Below are 21,652 nucleotides of genomic sequence, written 5' to 3' on the forward strand. Positions count from 1 at the left end.
GAGTGTGCTCGACCACTCCGCCAGAGCCCTTATCGAGTTTCTACGCGAGAACGTGAGGCTATAAGGCACCAAGTCGACGAAATGCTGCGCGACGACATCATCCAGCCGTCCAAAAGCCCGTGGGCATCTCCTGTAGTGTTGGTGAAGAAAAAGGACGGAACCTTACGTTTCTGCGTCGATTATCGTCGACTGAGAAAATCGCGACGAAGGGTGTATACCCCCTACCACGGGTAGACGACGCATTAGATCGGCTGTGAAACGCAAAATACTTCTCGTCGATGGATCTAAAGTCTGGCTACTGTCAAATAGAAGTGGACGAGAGAGATCGCGAAAAGACCGCCTTCATCACGCCAGACGGCCTCTACGAGTTCAAGGTCATGCCATTCGGACTCTGCTCGGTGCCTGCAACGTTCCAGCGCGTCATGGACACGATGTTAGAAGGATAGAAGTGACAGACCTGTCTTGTTTACTTGGATGACGTCGTCGTCTTCGTCGAAAATTTCGACGATCACCTTAGGCAGCTTGCGACAGTACTAGAGGCCATCAAGTCATCAGGGCTCACTCTAAAGCCAGAAAAGTGCCGCTTCGCTTACGATGAGCTTGTGTTCCTAGGCCACGTCATCAGCAAGTCTGGAGTCCGTCCAGACGCGCAGAAGACAGCTGCCATCGCAAAGTCCCCGCAGCCCATCGACAAGAAGGCAGTGCGTAGATTTCTTGGCATGTGTGCCTACTACAGGCGATTTGTCCAGGACTTTTCACGCATCGCTGAGCCGCTGACACAGCTAACTAAATGTGACGTCGAGTTCAAGTGGGAAACGCCGCAGGCCGACGCACTTGAAGAACTCAAACGACGCATGCAGGCGCCGCCGGTACTTGCGCACTTCCACGGGTACGACGATACAGAAATCCATACTGACGCCAGTAGATTAGGCCTCGGTGCCGTTCCTGTCCAGAGAAGAAACGGAGTCGAACAGGTGATAGCTTACGCTAGCCGGTCGCTGTCAAAAGCGGAAGGCAACTATTCCATGACCGAAAAGGAATGCGTCGCCATCGTTTGGGCTACACCTAAATTTCGTCCTTTATGGCAGGCCATTCAAAGTGGTCAGCGGCCATCACGCGTTGTGTTGGCTAGCGAACATAAAGGATCCTTCAGGACGACTGGCGCGGTGGAGCCTCAGACTACAAGAATACGACATCAATGTAACCTACAAGTCCGGAAGAAAACACTCCGATGCCGATTGCGTATCACGCGCCCCCATTTACCCGCCGCCGTAAGATGACGAGAATGACCACGCCTTCCTTGGAATGATAAGCGCGGAAGACTTCGCTGAACAGCAACGGGCAGACCCGGAGTTAAAAGGCCTCGTCGAATATTTGCAAGGGCACACCGACGTTGTCCCCAGGGCATATAAGCGCGGAATATGTTCCTTGACGCTTCAAAACAATTTACTCGTGAAGAAGAACTTCTCACCAGTCCCCGCGAACTACGTTCTTGTTGCTCCGTCGGCGCTGCGTCCAGAAGTACTGCCTGCCCTACATGACGATCCGACCGCCGGGCATCCCGGCTTCTCCCGGACGCTATCGAGGATACAAGAAAGGTATTACTGGCCGCGCCTAACCGCCGATGTTGCCCGTTACGGTAGACATGCCGAGACTGTCAGCGACGCAAGACAGCACCCACAAGGCCAGCCGGATTACTATAGCCGATCAAGCCTCCTTGCCTACCATATCAGCAGATCGAGATGGACTTCTTGGGACCGTTTCCGACGTCAACGTCCGGAAATAAGTGGATCATCGTGGCGACGGGCTACCTCACCGCTTCGCTCAAACTAAAGCCTGCAGCTAAACTAAAGTGGCAACTAAACTAAACTAAAACTAAAGTGGCAAAATTTTTCGTCGAAAGCATTCTGCTGCGACATGGCGCCCCAGAAGTCCTCATCACCGACAGAGGAACGGCCTTTACAGCGGAGCTCACCCAAGCCATTCTTCAGTACAGTCAGACGAGGCACAGGAGGAGAACTGCCTACCACCCACATACGAATAGTCTTAGGGAGCGCCTGAATAAAACCGTCGCCGACATGCTAGCGATGTACGTCGACGTCGTACACAAGACCTAGGATGACGTCCTGCCGTACGTAACCTTCGCTTACAACACGGTGGTGCAAGAAACAACACAGATCTCGCCGTTTAAGCTGGTTTACGGCAGGAACCCGATGACGACGCTCGACGCCATGCTGCCGCACGTCACTGAGGAGGAGAACCTTGACGTCGCTACCTATCTTCAGCGCGCCGAAGAAGCCCGACAGCTCGCCCGCCTACGCTTCAAGAACCAGCAGCGTACCGGCTGCCGACACTACAACCTCCGACGACGCTCCATCGAGTATCAGCCGAGTGACCATGTTTGGGTTTGGACCCCAATACGTCGACGAGGACTCAGTGAGAAACTATTGCGACGTTATTTCGGACCCTACAAGATCATCCGACGTGTTGGCGAACTGGACTGTGAGGTCGTGCCAGACGGCATTTCGCTGTCACAGCAGCGCCGGGCACGATCTGAAGTGGTCCACGTAGTGCGTCTTAAACCCTTCCACGCACGCTGATGAACTTCCTTATTTTGTCATTTCTTTGCTACGGGTCTCTTTGTTTATTACTTTCGTTTGTTTACAGCATCGGGTCGATGCTTTTTTGAGGGGGGTATTGACACGTGTACATTTTGACCTTTCCCGAGTGACCACGTTTCGCCGCCTAACAAATCTTATCGCACAGCGCGGGACGCGCCTGTATGTATCCGAAGTTTTGGAAAGTTATCGATGCTTCTCTCCGCTGTCTGTTGTCGCGGAACCTTGTGTTAAGTGATTTTATCGCGTGACGCGAATGGTGTAGAACTTTGTGAAAGGCACGCGGGTCCCAGTGATTAGTCTGGAACATTCGACAATTGACGTATAAAAGCCGACGCGCTAGACCCGTTGATCAGATTTTCGATGATCATCGACCGTGTTCGCCGCTGTCGTTGTGCTATAAGTGTAGCCTGTTTTTGTCGGCACAGGTTCGCCCAATAAAAGTTAGTTTTATTTTTCACAGTATTGCTACTGTGTTCTTAACGTCACCACCACGTGACAATATCTACAGAGATTCCACAGCTACCTTAATTCTACACAAGAAAAGTAGGAAGATACTTTTAAAGAACGGGGTCAGAGACACAATCTCTCCAAAGCTATTCACTGCTTGCTTGGAAGAAGTATTGAAGCTATTAAACTGGGAAGGCTTAGTAGTAAGGATCCCCGGCGAATATCTGAGCAACCTTCGGTTTGCCGTTGACATTGTTCTATTCAGCAACACTGCAGACGAGTTACAGCAAATGATTGAGGACCTTAATAGAGAGAGTGCAAGAACTTCGTTGAAGGCTAATATGCATAAGACAAAAATAATGATCAATAGATTGGCGATCCTGTCAGCCTCTAGAGTCTGTGAAGGAGTACGTTTTCGTAAGACAACTAATCACAGGGAACCCTGATCATCAGAAGGAAATTCATAGAAGAATAAAAATGGGTAGGATCGGATACGGCTGACATTGTCAGCTCCTGACTTGAAGCTTACCATTATCATTGAAAAGGAAGGTGTCCAATCAGTGCCTTTTACCGGTGCTGAGATATGCGGCAGAGACTTGGAGATTGACAAGGCAGCTTGAGACCAAGTTAAGGATCGCACAAAGAGTGACGGAACGAAGAATTTTAGGCATAACATTAGGAGACATAAAGAGAGCGGCGTGGATCAGAGAGCAAACGGGTGTAGCCGATATTCTAATTGATATTAAGAGAAAAAAATGGAGCTGGGCAAGTCATGTAATGTGCAGGTTAGATAGCTGTTTAACCATTAGGGTTACAAAATTGGTAACCTTAGTCTCTGCGAGCGACAAGTGCAGCTTGGCCTGAATAACTTGTCTAAGTGGGTAGAAGAGAACGGCTTTAAACTAAACCCTGAAAAAAGTACATGCATTCTCTTCTCCAATAAGATAGGCGTAATACCGGAGCCCGTTATTGACCTCAATGGAGAACGGCTATCTGTGAGTCATGAATATAAATTTCTAGGCCTCATTTCAGACTCAAAATTAACTTTTATCCCACACTTAAAATATTTGAAACTGAAGTGCTTGAGGACAATGAATCTGCTGAAGCTCTTGTCCGGCACATCTTGGGGAAGTGACAGAAGATGCCTCTTGAGCTTGTACAAAAGTCTCATACGGTCACGGCTTGACTACAGTGTCATTGTGTATAACTCTGCCACGCCTAGTGCTTTGAAGATGCTCGATTCCGTCGACCACTTGCGTATCCGTCTCGCTACTGGTGCGTTCAGGACTAGCCCCGTAGAAAGCCTGTATGCTGAATCTAACGAATGGTCCCTACATCTTCAAAGAACATATTTAAGTCTTTCTTACGCCCTCAAAGTGAAATCAGATTTCCATCATCCATGTCATTCAGGTATTCACGACCTGTCTACGGCTAGGCTTTTCCGTAACCGCCCAGGCTCTTGACCTCCTCTGTCTCTTCGGTTGGAAGCATTATCGGAAGAAACGGGCACGTCGATTTTAGAGACTGTCATAATGGCAACTACGCGCCTTCCACCGCCTTGGGAGTGGGAAGACTATCGAATGTCACGTGTCGCTTGCAGAAATATCAATACGAGCACTTGAGGCACACATACGCTCACATTTTCTTGAGCTTCAGGAGAAGTATTCTTGTGCTGAATTTTACACGGATGCCTCTAAGTCTTCTTCTGGTGTCGCTTACACAGCACTAGGACCAGCAATTTTAATATCCGGTACATTGAACCCACATACATGTATTTTTACAGCGGAAGTGTATGCAATACTCTCTGCAGTAAAACACATCAAGCAAACTAATCAGACTAGGGCTATTGTGTTCACAGACTCATTGAGTGTAGTCCGAGCCCTAATGAATATACGTGTACATAAAAACACTGTCTTTAATGAACTGTATACATTGCTACGCTCAGCTTATAGTGCTAAACAAATGATCATCCTATGCTGGGTACCTGGCCACTGTGGTATAAACGGCAACGAAGCTGCTGACGAGAAAGCTACTTCAGTAGCTTTTAGTCACAAAGACACCAACATACCCATCCCAGCCACAGAGCTTAAAGCATACTTGCGTCACAAGCTGAAAATACACTGGCAGCAACAGTGTATGCTCAGATATCAAATAAACTGCACTTGACAAAACCCAAATTAGGATATTGGGTATCGGAGAGAACATCACGATATCACGATGTGCTCCTTTGCCGATTAAGAATAGGACACACTTACGGCACTGTCTTACCCCTTGAATGGGGGGCATCCTCCGATTTGTAGTAAGGGCGGCCAAAATCTCACAGTCCTGCACGTTCTTATTAAATGTCCTGCAGTAGAAGCACAGAGAGAAAGGTATTTCATTTCTGCATATCGCGAAAATATTGCTCTTCACCCGAAATTTTTTCTTAGCAATGAACCGCTTTTTAATCCGAAACTAGCCTTAGAGTTTTTAGCTGAAACACGTATTCTGGAAATCATTTGGCCAGGGAATTTTTAGCGCACGTATAACAGCCCCTGTATTCAAAGGCTTTCTCGAAGCTAAAGTGTCAATGTTATGTTTTATTGCGTCATGCTTTTAACGAAACCCCATTACCATAGCACACAGCACTACTTAGTCAATGTCATTATTTTAGCAACTATATATTTTACGCCATCCACAGCAACCGATTTTAGGCCTTTTTACAGCCACGTCACATATACCATGAGAAATTCATTATCTAATTCATTGTCTACACCATTCACAATACACCGTTAAAGGGACCCTGAAACGCTTTTGACGATTTTCTACAAACGTACTGAGTCGTTAGAGTAGGTCCTTCTGATCATTAATTGACACATCTAAGTGCTCTGCGTAAAGCGTGTAATTTATTATAAGGTTTTAAAGATGCACATCACTCCCTATCGCAGCGCACTGCTCGGCGGAATTTTAAGCCGCCCCTACCCATATGACCGAAATCACCCATATGACGTCAGTGGGGCGAGCTATCCGATTGGCTGACCAGGGCGCGTGATCGATAATTTTTCCAACTTTATGGTAAATAAATGATCTTCGTAATAGTTGGAATGCTAGTTAATTTGTTTTTATAGAAAGAAAGCAGCATAAAGAGAATGCACAAGAACAATTTTTCAGTACACTTAGACACTTCCGGCACACAGCAAGTGTCGTCTGCTTGTGTTACAACGTACTCCATTTTGACGAGAGCTCCGCGGTCAGAGTTGGTCTCAGTCTTTTCGCGAGCACTACGATTCGACTTTGTTGCCTTGTGGACTGCAAACGTAGCGACTGGCAATATGTCAAGCTGCGACATCGTGTCCCTCTGCAAGGCAGCGTACGAGCGAACTAGCTGCTGCGCATCGAACTGCCGCTATACGATCGGCGCCAGGATTTGCGCGTTTGTGGCCGTCACTTTACACCGGAAGATTACTAACGCAATAGCGTTTCGCGAGTCCCGTATTAGGGCAAACATAAGCGCAAGGGGACAGGGTCTGGCCGCTTGACTGTGCCGTAGCGGGATGAGCCGAGATGAGCTGAAGGGCACATGTGAATGGTCTGCACGGTGCAGCCACCTGGTGGCATAGAGCTCAACCATACACAGTAGCAGCAACGAAGCGTATTCTTCTTTGCTGCTGGTGCGTATTTTTCGCAGGAGTGTAATCATCACGTTGTTTTTATAAATGTTTAAAATGTTTTACACTTGGTTGGAGCAATATTAGCGCTTTGTTTGGCTGGTTAAGCGCTGCGCCAACAAGTGTCTGGATCGTGCAGACCGATCAGGCCGCTCACGTACGTCTACGCCAAAGTTCCTTCATCAGCTTGAGTTTATGCCTCCAGTCATTTGCCGAAATGACCAGCTTGCCTATGGTTAACGGAATACCAGACACGTTCGGCGCTACGACAGAATGCTCGCAACGCAGGCTGCTTCGATAGCTCTCGCTTGAGGTCGACAGCCAAGCGGCTAGCGGAGAGGTTTCGCGCGGGCGGGCTCCAAAACAACCGGAAGTGGACGATGTGACGTCGCATCGTGACGCGGGACCAGTGAAGGCGGAGCTTAGCCCCGCTCGCTCGGCGAACGAGTTGAGGAGGAAAAGCGTGGCTGGGGAGGAGGGTAACTTCTAATCGCTTGTAGCTCCATTAATACGTAACGCTTCACTTAAATTGTGGTGCGAATGTTCTACTTAAGCTGTACCCTACGCGTCTACAAAATTTGTCCGAACCGTTTCAGGGGCCCTTTAACATCACCTTTGTCATTGCGCTCTTTGGTCATACCTGGCCTTTGCGCCATAAAACACCACACATCATCATCAGAATTGGTACCAATAGAAGGGAAACGCAGTCGAGGACGGCAGAAGACTAAGTGGAGCGATGAAATTAGGAAATTCGCGGGTGTTAGATGGAATGGGTTGGCGCAGGACAGGGGTAATTGGAGATCGCAGGGACAGGCCTTGGTGTTGCAGTGGACACAAAATGGGCTGCTGATGATAATGATAATGATGAGACAATAAGCATGTGATGACTGCAGACATTGCAAAGAATAGATCATAATCACAGCGCTAAAGCGCGATGAGAAGCGTAAAGGTCTCTGGAAGAAAGGTGCACTTTGACAAGGATGTCAGGCTGGTGTGCACATTTGTTCACCTGAAAAAGCGCATTCAACCACAATTTATTGGCATCTATGGTTGCCGGATGTTCTGTTTTCTTGCACTAGTGACCAAGAGCCAAGTGATATTTAAAAAAAAAACCTAAAAGAATTCTATCACGAAAACAGTTGCAAGGAGCCCACGCAGAACCACGCACAACCCACGCCGGCTTCCTGGACAAGCGGCCGAACTTCCGATGGGTTCACAAGCTCGCGCCTATAGGGTAGCGGCGTTGCGCCTTTCGGAAATTTTTGTAGGCAGCCATCGTACCGTCGGGATCAATGTAGCGTCAGCGAGCGCGGCCTTTCAGATTGGGCTTCGACGCCGCGTAGCTCGCTGTCCATGTTCGCGGCATCTCTTCTTTGCACGTGTAGCAAAACACACTTTCCGTGTGGCTCACCACGCGTCGTACCGTCGATTTGAATGCATAGCCCCGTTTCCAAGTTCACATCGCTGGCTTCACCGCTCCCCGTTTCCGCTGATGCACTGTGAGCACGGTACCCTCATTTTCTGGTGCACTGTAGTAGTGCTGCTCAAAGGGAGCGGGTACCGCATTAACAAATATTACCGCCGCATATTTTTAATGAATAAATTGCCCGGAACGAATTCTATACCATTGCTCTGCTGCTTAGCGCACGTCAGTTGGGTCTGAAAACGTTAATTCAAGCAATCAAACACATTCTTAAATAAACACAATTTTGATCACCCGGGGTTTTTAACGGGCGCCGGAAGCATGGTACACAGACGTTTCCGCATTTTCCCTCCATCAAAATGCGGCAGCCGTGATTCGATCCCGTGTCCGCTTGCGAGGCAGTGCAACGCCAAAGTCACTAAGCAGCCACAGCTTTATTACGCTAATTCTAAGGGAATGTTTACACAAGGGTATTTTTTTTGTAGTGGCCTGTCAGTCTTTCTTTCCGTAAAGAACTTTGACGAGGAGGCGCGACGGATATGTGCTCACGGTACCCTCCTTTTTGCAGGGACCAAAACTTCTACGTCATTCTCGACGTTTATCTGCAAGTTATGGCGAACATCAATCTTAAAGGTCACCTGGCATTGAAGGACTATGCTGAGTCCGGCAAACCGGCTGCATGCGTCATGTTGGGCGCGCGTCTATTCCCCGCCGCGATGGACCACCTGATCTACTACCAACGACTCAAGCAGTTTGGAGCCCCCAATGGTATCAACCCGGGGGGCGCCAATGATATTGCGGTAAGCAGTCGCACAGAGGCGTTATCGATATGCGTAATACGTGTCAGTAAGCAACTGAGAGCTTTAGCGTGTCCTTAACGGTATTCGCGGAGATTACTGGATCAACACCTACTAGCATGGTCACATTCCTTACAGCATCACCGATTCACGGAGAAGCTAGTTTCCGCAGGCGTGAGTTGCTGCAACAAAAAATTAGAGGTGGGCTAATTGGTAGAGATCCATTGTAAAGCAGCGCAAAAAAAAAAAAACGGGCACTATACATCTAGACAACACAAGCGCTTACTGAAACTGCTTTATTCGAACGAGGCCTAAGTATACAGCACAACAGTGAAGCTGAAACAAAGGAGGTGAAATGAAAAGAAGGGGAAAAAGTATACCAAAGACACGTGCTCTAAATTTTAATTATGATCGTCAAAATCATTTATTGGTCGGTATTTACAGTGTCTTTTGCGTAAGTATGCCTGGGTGTTCTTGGATACTCTTTACTAGGTGTAGCAGGGGTGGAGCCCTCTGTCGAGGGCTACAACAAACTCGGCTTTCCTGCGTGCTCGCTGCACCAGACCACTTTGGTCCTAGCAGCGGTCGCTGGCCAGCAGTGCCTCCTATTGCGCCGCACTTGCATTTATGATTTTGGGGACTACTGTTATATGTTGGAATTCTCAAGTGGTGTCAAACAAGGTGGGATTTTGGCTACACCTGTGCAGTCCTTTGCGTATCTGGTGGGGTACATTCTACAGGGTAGGTTTAGATTGGGGAAGGTTCCTGCCTGGAGCTGTCTCCGGTCAGCGCCATCCACCCTGGTGAGGGATTTATGTGGGAGAGGGTATCGTATCCGGGTTCCCCTGTAGTGTGCCAATAAAGGAGAATGCTCATTTGTAATAGCCGGTGGACTTTGGAGTGGTTTCTTCAGTACTCGGATTGTATACTTTTGAGTTACAGTACCATGTCCGCCTGCCGCTTTGAAATCCCTCCTTTCCGTTCAGAATCGCGGCTTGCTATTCATAACTTAAGTGTCTCTATGTCAGGTGTGTTAAACTTAGTTTTAAACTTAGATTCTATAAAAGATTGCGGTTCTGATAACGTTCATAATTCCAGCATGGTGTCTGGTCCAGCGGGTTTCCTATAGTGATATTTAATAAATCCTTGCAAACAAGTACTGTTCCATCAGCCTAGACAGTTGCGAAAGTTATACATTTGCACAAGCCTGGGAGTAGTCAAGAAGTATTAAACTAGAGAGCGATTTCGTTAGTCTCTAGTTGCAGTAAACATTTAGAACATGTAGTCTACAAACATATTATTGAGTGTCTTGAGGCCAAAAATACTTTCACACCCTTCCAGCATAGATTTCGCAGTGGCCTCAGCACCATTACGCAAACATCTGAATTTGCTCATGACATCTGCCACGCACCTGACCTGGGCCTTCACATCGACACCATATCGTAGACTTTTCTAAAGCCTTTGGTACAATTGTACATTTGATGCTATTACCTAAACTAAATAGTATTTTAAAGAATCCTAGCGAAGTTGCCTGTATCTCTAGTTTTGTCTCAGATAGGTCGCAATACGTTTGTTTCGATTCCGCAAAACCCCCTATGGTGGTCTTTAGCTCTGGTGCTCCGCCGGGTTTAGTGTAAGGCCCGCTTCTCTTCCTCCTCGATATAAATGACCTACCTAAGAACGTGCTACCAACTAAAATCGATCTTTACGCCGATGACTGCGTTATCTATCACACAATTACCAGTAAGATCACGCCATTCTGAATAAAGCATTTTCCAACTTTTGTACTTAGTGTAACGAGTGGCAGACGAACATAAATTTTCGCAAAACTGTTTCTATGTCCTTCTCAACACGTACTATGCAAATGCGTCTTCCTTATTGTTTCAATGGTATTCCTCTAGAAAACATCTCTTAGTATAAGTGCCTTGGCATTCTATTCACACACGATTTCATCATCATCATCGTCATCATCCTGGTTACGCCCACCGCAGGGCAAAGGCCTCTCCCATACTTCTCCAACAACCCCGGTCATGTACTAATTGTGGCCATGCCATGCCTGCAAACTTCTTAATCTCTTCCGCCCACCTAACTTTCTGCTGCCCCAAGCTACGCTTCCCTTCCCTTGGGATCCAGTCCGTAACCCTTAATGACCATCGGTTATCTTCCCTCCTCATTACATGTCCTGCCCATGCCCATTTCTTTTTCTTGATTTCAACTAAGATGTCATTAACTCGCGTTTGTTCCCTCACCCAATCTGCTCTTTTCTTATCCCTTAACGTTACACCTCTCATTCTTCTTTCCATAGCTCGTTGCGTCGTCCTCAATTTGAGTAGAACCCTTTTCGTAAGCCTCCAGGTTTCTGCCCCATAGGTGAGCACTGGTAAGACACAGCTATTACATACTTTTCTCTTGAGGGATAATGACAACCTGCTGTTCATGATCTGAGAATGCCTGCCAAACGCACCCCAGCCCATTCTTATTCTTCTGATTATTTCCGTCTCATGATCCGGATCCGCCGTCACTACCTGCCCTAAGTAGATGTATTCCCTTACGACTTCCAGTGCCTTGCTGCCTATTGTAAATTGCTGTTGTCTTCCGAGACTGTTAAGCATTACTTCAGTTTTCTGCAGATTAATTTTTAGACCCGCTCTTCTGCTTTGCTTCTCCAGGTCAGTGACCATGCATTGCAATTGGTCCCCTGAGTTACTAAGCAAGGCAATATCATCAGCGAATCGCAAGTTACTAAGGTATTCTCCATTAACATTTATCCCCAATTCTTCCCAATCCAGGTCTCTGAATACCTCCTGTAAACACGCTGTGAATAGCATTGGAGATATCGTATCTCTCTGCCTGACGCCTTTCTTTATTGGGATTTTGTTGCTTGCTTTATGGAGCACTACGGTGGCTGTGGAGCCGCTATAGATATCTTTCAGTATTCTTACATACGGCTCGTCTACACCCTGATTCCGTAATGCCTCTATGACTGCTGAGGTTTCGACAGAATCAAACGCCTTCTCGTAATCAATGAAAGCTATATATAAGGGTTGGTTATATTCCGCACATTTCTCTATCACCTGATTGATAGTGTGAATATGATCTATTGTTGAGTAGCCTTTACGGAATCCTGCCTGGTCCTTTGCTTGACAGAAGTCTAAGGTGTTCCTGATTCTGTTTGCGATTACCTTAGTAAATAGTTTGTAGGCAACGGACAGTAAGCTGATCGGTCTATAATTTTTCAAGTCTTTGGCGTCGCCTTTCTTATGGATTAGGATTATGTTAGCATTCTTCCAAGATTCCGGTACGCTCGAGGTCATGAGGCATTGCGTATACAGGGTGGCCAGTTTCTCTAGAACAATCTGTCCGCCATCCTTCAACAAATCTGTTGTTACCTGATCCTCCCCAGTTGCCTTCCCCCTTTGCATATCTCCCAAGGCTTTTACACGATTTATCCTACTCCAAACATATTGAAGCAACCTGTTCTAAAGCTGTAGTGCGTCTAGGTTACCTAAAGCATTCTCTTCGTTCAGCCCCTAAGGCAACTAAATTACTGATAAAATCCTAGTGCTGCCTATCTTGCATTACGGGGATGCCGTTTGGAATTCACACCTGATATCCAACATAAAGAAACTTGAATCCGTCCAAAAAAGAGCTCTTCGATTTATGTACCTGCGTTACAACAAGGAGTCCTCCCTCTCTTCTAATCCTCCTTCCCTTGAGCCTCTCTTCAACTCTCTTCGTTAGTAGAGCGGCGTAATGTAGAAAGTCTTGAAGTGTTTTACACCACCGTTAATTATGAACGTTGCTCATCCTTGGAATACATTAAGTTTGCTAAAGCTTCTAACACACGGAATTTCACCCTCTAAATATAACACCCCTGTACGGCCGCAGTGATAAATTCGAATATAGTTTTTTCCCCTATCCGTTGAATTGTAGGACGAACTTCCCTCTAACATACAAAAATTTATATTCGATAATTTTGTTAAGGCAATCACTGGCTGATGCCCTTGATTCCTGGGACCATTCACTATCCTTATATGCATGCATGTATGTATTGAGACCATCTTTTTCTTTTTCAACGTATTTCTTAGACTAGTGGGTTGCTTTCTACCTTTGATTTGTATATCCCCTTTCGCTGTGTGTGTGCCACCCTTGATTTTGTACCCCACTCCTGCGATAACTCTCTTAGGGTTGCAGTATGTATAAATAAATAAATAAATAAATAAATAAATAAATAAATAAATAAATAAATAAATAAATAAATAAATAAATGAATAAATTTACTTTTGAGCTGCCAAGTCCTCTCTTTTGTACCCCGCTTTCCCTGCATGTCATGGCACCTATAGAATCTTGTGTTGTGTTGTCCAGTGTTTCGCGCCACCTGTCGTCTCTAGGATTGCACTGAATGCGTGGTGTCCTATTATACTGTTCAGGACATGCCGGCAGGTGTCTTTGGAATTAGAATATTTAGACACTCGCCGGTTCTAGAGCCCTCCGCTGCTGCTAGAGCGACAGCTAGCTCTCATCTTCAGTAACGGCGATGCGCCTCTTTCTTGAGCCGCTTGTGATTTCGCGAAGGTTTGCGTTGATGACCGTGGCCGCTCTACGGCCTTGTGTGGGATCGTGTGTGATTGCGTCTACGTACACTACGCCGTTTTTGGTGGAGCACGTGCCTCGGGTGTAATTTGCGTCTGCTGCCCGAGGACATGGAAGGTATTGTAGATTGCCGATTGTAGATGTTCTCCAGAAGAACTTCAGTTTGGCCTAGTTGGTGTTTACTGCATATCATGTTGACCGCAAATTGACCGCCCGTGTTGTTTATGTGTTCTCTCCCGCTGTCCCCGTCTTTATTTGCGGTGAATGTGATATGCTGTAGATGTTCTGCCTGAGAGGAATGCTTTTACGTTGCCGTGGATGCGCTTACTGAAGTTGACGTTGTCTAGTCTTGTTAGGGTGACCTCATGGCTAACATTGGGAGAAGCCTCCTTGATGACTGGGTCCGTGACAATGTGTTTCCTTCGGGTTGCGAGGTTCTTGAGCATTCTTCCTTAAGTTGGAGGAGTCCGGTGTCGAGAATGCTGGCCTGAAAGCAAACATCGTGTATGGGTACAAATCTCTCTCTACCATGTAATTTTGGAGTTTCTGCGTTAGGATCCTCTCATATGGCTTACCAAGGCGAGATATAAGCGACATCTCTCCTAAATTGTCAAAGTGGAGTTTCTTGCCTCGTTTGGCAATGAGTATTACCCGCAGGCTTCCATTCTGCCAGTACCGCTGCGCCTACCTACGGTCATTTAGAAATTTTGTGGATTCTCCAATTACTTCGTTGCCAAGGTTACGAATGATAACTTGTTCTATGTGATCAGCTCCCGGATTCATTGAGTTTGTGGAGTGTGGAGTTTTCTGCACGCTTATACTGCCCCATGTAGCTGGGCGGTAGGTGGTTTCCGAAGCGTTTCTCACGTGCTTTTTCGAGTAGGTGAGCTTCCGTACGTTCGAAAGTGCGAAGCGCCTTATTGGTTTCGCTTTTGAACTTGAAGAAAAATTCCAAGCGCACGCTGTATTTATAGTGCCTGCCAAGGAGTCGCTCTATGCTGCCAGTTCAGGTTAGCCAACTGGATGGCGTTGGCATTGGCTGTTATTAGGGCGATAGCTTTAGATGGCTCACTGGCGGAAAAGTCCGACGCGTGGCATTATGGCACAAAACTTCAAGCGAATTAATTTGAAGGTATTGGCAAACCGGTTATACCTCCAAATTGTATCCAGTTCACATCGTCAATGTGGAGAGTCAAACCCACGACATTTGTTACTAAGGTGATGTTCATTAGGGCGCCCGAGCACAAAACCCAATTGGAGATATGGGCGAACTGGCGACATTTCCAAGTTGGATTCCAGTTGACATCGGGAAAGTCGAGAGTCGAACCCACGACCTTTGGTGTAAAGGTCGTGGGGGTATTAGGGTAAAGGTAATTAAGGGGTAGTTTATTAAGGTAGCGGTGATTATTACACTCGAGGCTAAGACCTTTGGTGGGAGAAAACAAGTAACAGGACGTAACAAGGCATTCGACTGACAATCTCAACTATTGTAATGGACGTCTCGTGAACAGGCAGGCGTTCGCCTTCATCCTCTTTAGCTTAAGCTGAAGTGACTGTCAACTTTTTCTGAGATTTTCAGTGTAACTTTCTATTATCTTCTGTCATCTCCAGCATTTGACTAGACCGTGTATGGCTTCCCAGAGTCGTAGAAGATGCTCGTCTACCTCTGGTATGTCTACCGCCCGTTGTACCCGTTTTGTGCATTGGTTTCGGACCTCGTTAAGGGTTGACATCATTCCCTGAGGGTGGTTATGTTGCTGAGGTGTTCCTCACTTTCTGCGCAAAAAGCCGCCCAGTCAGTTATTTTGAGTTGTCCGATTTGTCTTCTCACGACCCCTGCATCTACACTGGTATGCAGCATACAGTAGTCGCTTCCTAGTGACTCCCGTTGATATAGCCAAGTGCTGTCCTGTCTCCATATTTTATACGTTAGGTCAAGCATCCTGTCCCTATTTGCATTGTTGCCGACTCGCGTAGGGGTGGCTGCATCTGTGAGCAGCGGGAGATCTAAGTCCTCTGCTGAATGTACGATAGTTCTCCCTCTTGCACCTGTGGGCGAGTGGCCACAGCTTGTGTCATGGGCGTTGACGTCCCATATGATTATTAAATGGTTCGTTCTGGTTAGGCTGCATGCTCCTTGGAAGAGCTTGATGGCAAGGAAAAGCCCCACATGCAGTGCATGGCGTACAGAAATTATATTTTAACAGGGCTCGCTCAACCAGGCAGGAGCGGGATGAAGTGCCGCTGGCCTTTGATCTTGCAACCAGCCATTGCACTGCTCGGGAACCGCAGCCTGCTGGGTGTGTCATCGCCATCTTCTCGATCGGATCTCTGTGGAACGTAGTTGAGCGCTACAGGGCTCCCCTTCTAATGAGGAAGCCGTGAGAGCAGGACAAATGGCGAAGAGCGGATGGTGGTGGTGAAACGCACGCGGCCGGTAGGGCTGACCCAGTCTGGAGGGAATGTTCCAGCAGAAGTGGCTTGGCAGGATTCAGATGGTCGACGCATACCGTATCTTCTCGGCCGTTGATGAGCAATAAGAAGTATTTAGGTGCACGCTTCAGTACTTTGGACGGACCATCATGAGGGGGCTGTAACGCAGGACGCACGGCGTTGTGGCGCACAAAGACATGCGTACAGTTCTGCAGGTCAGGGTTGGCGTATACACATCGGGAAGAACGTCGTTGGGGGGGGGTAGAGACAGTATGCATAGCGCTGCGTAGACGGTACGCGTAGTCGGGAACGTCAGCAGGTACGATGGGCGAGTCGTCGAAGTACTCGCCAGGGACTCGAAGAGTGGTGTCAAACGTAAGCCGGACGGCGCTGGAGCAAGTCACTGCGAAGAGTGGTGACGATGCCAAGCATAAAGAAAGGAAGGCGCCCCACCCATGATGAAGGAAATGTTTAAGCCAAGAGTGAAGCCTTCAGTTGGCGGTGAAAGCGTACGATGGCGGTGAAACGTACGAAACGTGCGTACGATGGATATCGCGTGTTAAGTAGTAGTCTTGTGTGACTGACGCGGAGGAGCCGAGATAGATTGGCGGACAAGGTAAAATCGAATTGACGACCATGCTCGATTGTTATGGTGGATAGGACGGCGCATCGGCAAATCAATGTGGTGAGTGCCGGAGCTTTGGGCTCCGCAGTGACGTTCAGGATTGGCATCGCTTCAGGCCATCTGGTGAACCTGCTAATGCAGGTTAAAGGGACACTAAAGGCAAATACCAAGTCGCCGTGGAGTGTTCGAATACCATTCCGACAGCCTCGTAATTCTTATTTCGTGCCAGGAAAACACTTAGCAAGGAAATTGCTTCTGAAGGGTACGAATAGCGTTTTCTAAATTCAAATCTCCCGCCACCGAACGGAAGTGGTGACGTTGCATACGCCATCACCACCCTTTGCTGCCGTCGGTGAGAAAAACGGCGAGCGACATTTGGCGGCACCAAGCCAAGACACGACAGCAGATTTGGCGCTGCAGGTGCTTTTTGGTCAAGTGCAGACCGTTTGGGCATCGCACCACATCACATGAAAATTGAATTTTCTGCTACTTGAAGTTTGTGAGAGTCTCGCGAGCCAGCAAAACAAGTGCAGCAGTACGCGATAACTACTGAAACGCGAAAGCGTGGGCGGTGCGGAGTAGAGCGAAAACGAAACCTTCCTACTGCCTACACCGTTGTCAAGGGTAATTTCATTGCGTTCTTTTCTTATAAAAATGAAATAGAACTGGACAAGTGCCATGTTATGTCGTCTTATACTACAATACAAGAATGTCTTGTGCAACGAGTTGTTGAGAACTAGAGACAGAATTTAAGTGAGGAGTGCTTTCGTCATCGGACAAGTACTTAAAGGTCCCGGGGGAGTCTCTAATTATGTCCGGCATTTCCCTCAATTTCTCGAATATTAAGGCTCTGTTCACGATAATATTGACGCCTTAGAGATTCTGGAGCACTAATTCATATTTTTAGCTTGACTTAATATTCGCCCTTTGACAGTTAGCGATGGTTTCCGCAGGGAGGAAGGGGGCAGGTGCAGGTGGCTGAAGCGGGCGTCCGGGGACGGGAATTTGCCAAGAGGAGTTACAGTGTGGCGGTGCACTTTAGACTGTTCGCAGTTGAGGCACGCGCGTAACCAGCGAGAAACGCTTGCGTTGATAATAGGCCACACAGAACGACAAGTGATGAGTCGCTGTGTTGAGCGAACGCCAGGATGAGCCAAAAAATTGAGGGCATCAAAGACAGTCCAGAGGAACGGGCGAGGCACCTAGACATGAGGCCGTCAGGTCCACCTATCACAAACGAGGGGCGCGTCATGGTCAGGGAGCTAGACATCTTCAAACACCAGGGAGGTGCCGCTCGTGCGAAGTGGCTGGAGCTTGTCGATAGTCTGGGTGACAGCCATGGCCGTGAAGTCTATGGGCGGTCGTCCGTGGTTCGTTGCATGAGTGGCGGCGGGAGTAAGTGCGTCTGCAATGGCTTCAATTTTCTGCTGACATGACGAATGTCGCATGGCATATTCCGAAATGTAAGAGAGCTGTCTGATTTTGCGGGGAGCGTAGGAGGTGCTGGTGGACGCTAGGGCGAATGTCAGTGGTTAATGCTCGTTAAGGACATGAAAAGAGCGTCGCTTGAGGAAATGTAGAAAGTGCTTCACAGCCAAATAGGTGACGAGCAGCTCTCGGCCCAGGGTGCTGTAGCGGCACTTAGGGGGCCGAACCTCTTAGAAAAGAAGGCGATGGTCTGCTAAGCACCAGCATCTATATGCTGCAAGACTGCGGCGATAGCGGTGTCCGATGCGTCAACCATGACGGAAATTGGGGTGTCGCATTTGTGGTGGACGACGAGCGTAGCGCCGGCAGTGGCTTCTTTGATGCCTCTAAAGGCGCGGTAAGCGTTGTCGCTTCACGGCATGGGGGTATTCGGAGCCTCGAGGCCCGAGAGGAGGTCATGGCGAGGCTGCACTGTATTGTCGCAACTAGGAGTGAAGCGCTAGTAATAATTGACGAGGCCAAGATATTCGCGCATCCTGGTGGTGGATGGCTGAAAAAAACTCATGGATGACTGTGATGCGGGTCGGGAGTGGACAAATGCCATGTGCGTCGAGGGGATGACTAAGGAAATACAACTCTAACGCGGAACTGGCTCTTCGGACCAATAAAAATACCAAATTTTCTGAGCCTTGCGAACACTTGACTTAGGTGGAGGTTGTGAGCTTCGGTGGGGGTGCTGAACACGAGGGTGTCGTCAAGATAGGCAAAGAAGCACGTAAAGCCACATGATACCTGGTAAACGAAACGCTGAAAGGTCTCGGGCCACGTTACGAAGACCGAAAGTCATTCACGGATATTCGAGCAGGCCGAAGGGTAGTATAATGGCGGTCTTCGGAATATCTGATGATTCCACGGGAATTTAGGGGTAAGCTTTCACCAGGTCGACTTTGCTGAACATGATGCAGCCGTTCAGTGCCAATGTAAATCCTGGATGTGGGAAATCTGGTACCAGCCCGTGACAGCGGCCTTGTTAAAACACATTAATCGCTGCACAAGCGCCTGTCACTGGTCTTCTTGGGCACCATATGGGGTGGCGGGGCCCAAGGAATGGAGGAGGGACAAACGAAGCCAACGTAAAGCATATGTTCAATCTCCCTTCTGGCGACAGCTAGGTCGGGAGGGTGGCATCGCTCAGCCTGCATAGGAGGAAAGACGCAGACCTCGGCACCAGTGTCGACGAGATTAGGTGGAATTAGGTGGCATGGACGGTGACGTGGAGAAGGCGATTGGATCTGGGACCAGGAACAGTGGTCAACATCAGTGTTCTGCCTGACCGCTTCTTGCGTAGGAGCAGGGCTGGCGGCACTGGTTTTCGCGAAAGCCGTAGCGATGGTTGTGCGAGCAAAGCTAACGGAAGGTGGCGAACGGCGTCCAGAGCAACTAAGGCTGGTGCGGCGAGGTAGTGACGAAGGACGCGGCCGGCGTGTTCGGATGGCGGCGACTGCAGCTGTCAGTCATGATACTTGCCGTGTGAGCTCTTCTTTAGCATCGAACAGACGCGCGAAGCTGTCGCCAGCGGCTGTGCCTTGGAACGGAAGGTCAGAAGGGCGATGAACTGTGGCCACAAATGAAAACTGACAACCACAATCTTTTCGGCCGACTGAGTGAGAGATTCCAGTGTCGAGGATGAAGACGCGTTCAGTATCATGCGCACCTGCTGTGGAGGGCGCGACAGGAAAAGTTATCGTAGAAGGGAACTGTCGGTTGAAGAAGCCTGGTCTCCAGCCTATAGCCTTGCAGGCAAGGTTTGGTGTCACCAAGCTCCTTCAATTTAGGAAGCTGCTGTAATCGGTGCTGCTCCGTTTCAGTAGTGCGCTGGATTAACGGTGCCTGAAGGTGGTCGTAGGGGTGGTAGGCGGGCAGGCAGCGTAGAAGATTGCGAACAACCGCAGCAGTATTAGAGGGAAGCGCTCGAACGACGTGGTCGAACATCGTCAACTGCGAACTTGGCAGTGACGAAGGGAGAATGATAATGATAACAGCTACTAGCTTGCTATTGTGTGACGCACTGTTAATAGCATGGGTGAACGTAAGGGCGGCTGAGCTAGTAGAGTGCTCTTTTGCGAAATCCATGTTGCTGTGGACAGATAATATTGTATATGTCAATGAAATTGTGAATACGTTTGTGGAGAATCTTTTCAAATGTTGTTAATAACGCTAAGCACAGAAATAGGTCTCTAACTGGAAGGGTCAGAAGACACTCCATCCTTAAATACAGGAGCAACTCGGGCTGTAGTTAAGGGTGACGGGCGTGTTCACCCTAGCAAAGAATGGTTGAACCGGCAGTACAACATGGGTCCTACGATAACAATATTTTCCTTAATTAGTTTTGCAGGAATACTGTCCTAGCCTACCGCCTTGTTTGTTGGCGATTCCGCAACAAGCCGCAACAATTTATTGATTTCATATGCGTACAGGGCCAAAGAACTAAGGACTGGAGGCGAGAGAGCACTGTCTGCAATTGCATGAGGAAGTTTGGCAGTTAGATCGCGACCAACATTGGTGAAAAAAGTACTGAGTTTATCAACAGTACCTTAAGTAACATTAGAGGGAAGTGTGGAATATGCGCCTGACCTATGAACAACTTCCCACATTTTTTTTCGGATTCCCGTTGGCATCTTGAATGCGGCGAGTAAAACATTACCTTTTTCGGGCTCTCAATAACGACACTGGCTAATTATGCGTGCATTCGAACTAATACTATATTATTCGTTACTTTCATTATGTAGCCACTTATGATACAGATATTCCTTTTTTAATATGTTTAGAATTTCTTCTGTTATCCAGGGACAAATTGGTTTATAACGCCGTACAGATGCTACATGTTGGCTACTGGAATGTATAAGGTCACTAAGGGTGTCTACTACGTTAGAGAACTCTATATTGGCGCCTTAATGATAGATTTGATCAGTACTGAGTGACAAAAGCTTGCTACGGAATGATTCATAATTTGTTTTGGTTATATGTCTTCGTTTGATAACGTTTACTATAAGAGGTGCGTTAACCTTAACGAAAATTGGTAAGTGGTCGGAAATTGGTGTTTGGTAGACGCCTGTGTTCACACCTTTGTCAATATATGTAAGCGCATGATCGGTTGATATTGCCAAAAGCGAGGTTATGCGTGTCGGTGGAGCAATAAACTTGCGAAAGTTTATGATCAAAGAAGGTGTGTATAATCCATTGATATTCGTGGAAGCCGTATCAATGTTCATGTTTCCAATTATTATAACTCGAGTTTCATTGCTCTTAGTTAAAGACAACATGATCATTTCGATTTTACTGACAAAAACGGCTAGGCTTGAACTCGGAGGTCGGTAGACAAGCCCCACTATAAGCCCGCATTCATGGTTCAAACGTAATGCTTCAAGTTCCGTTGAACAACAACAAACTGATCACAAGATACTGCATTGTCAGTTATCTGTAACAGACAGTTCCACCCCGCTACGGCGAAACTGCGACTCCCGTGGCGGCGCTATTGTCACGTAGCCAGGAATTTGTTTATTTATTTATTTGTTTATTTATTTATTTGTTTATTTATTTATTTATTTCAGGAGTAGTGCCGACCTCTCATTGGGGCC

The 21,652-nt window shown here is 47.6% G+C and overlaps 1 protein-coding gene across 2 annotated transcripts in view; it reads left to right on the plus strand.

Annotated features, from left to right (window-relative positions):
- Nucleotides 1–21,652, plus strand: part of LOC142584878 (membrane metallo-endopeptidase-like 1) — a 301,228-nt gene that overhangs the window by 163,144 nt on the left and 116,432 nt on the right. For both annotated transcript variants that reach the window (XM_075695197.1, XM_075695198.1), the window contains exon 7: nt 8,707–8,938. In XM_075695197.1, the coding sequence (XP_075551312.1) occupies nt 8,707–8,938 (232 nt within the window). The remainder of the gene's footprint in view (nt 1–8,706; nt 8,939–21,652) is intronic.

Source organism: Dermacentor variabilis, chromosome 6, assembly GCF_050947875.1.
Source record: "Dermacentor variabilis isolate Ectoservices chromosome 6, ASM5094787v1, whole genome shotgun sequence".
Taxonomy (NCBI): domain Eukaryota; kingdom Metazoa; phylum Arthropoda; class Arachnida; order Ixodida; family Ixodidae; genus Dermacentor; species Dermacentor variabilis.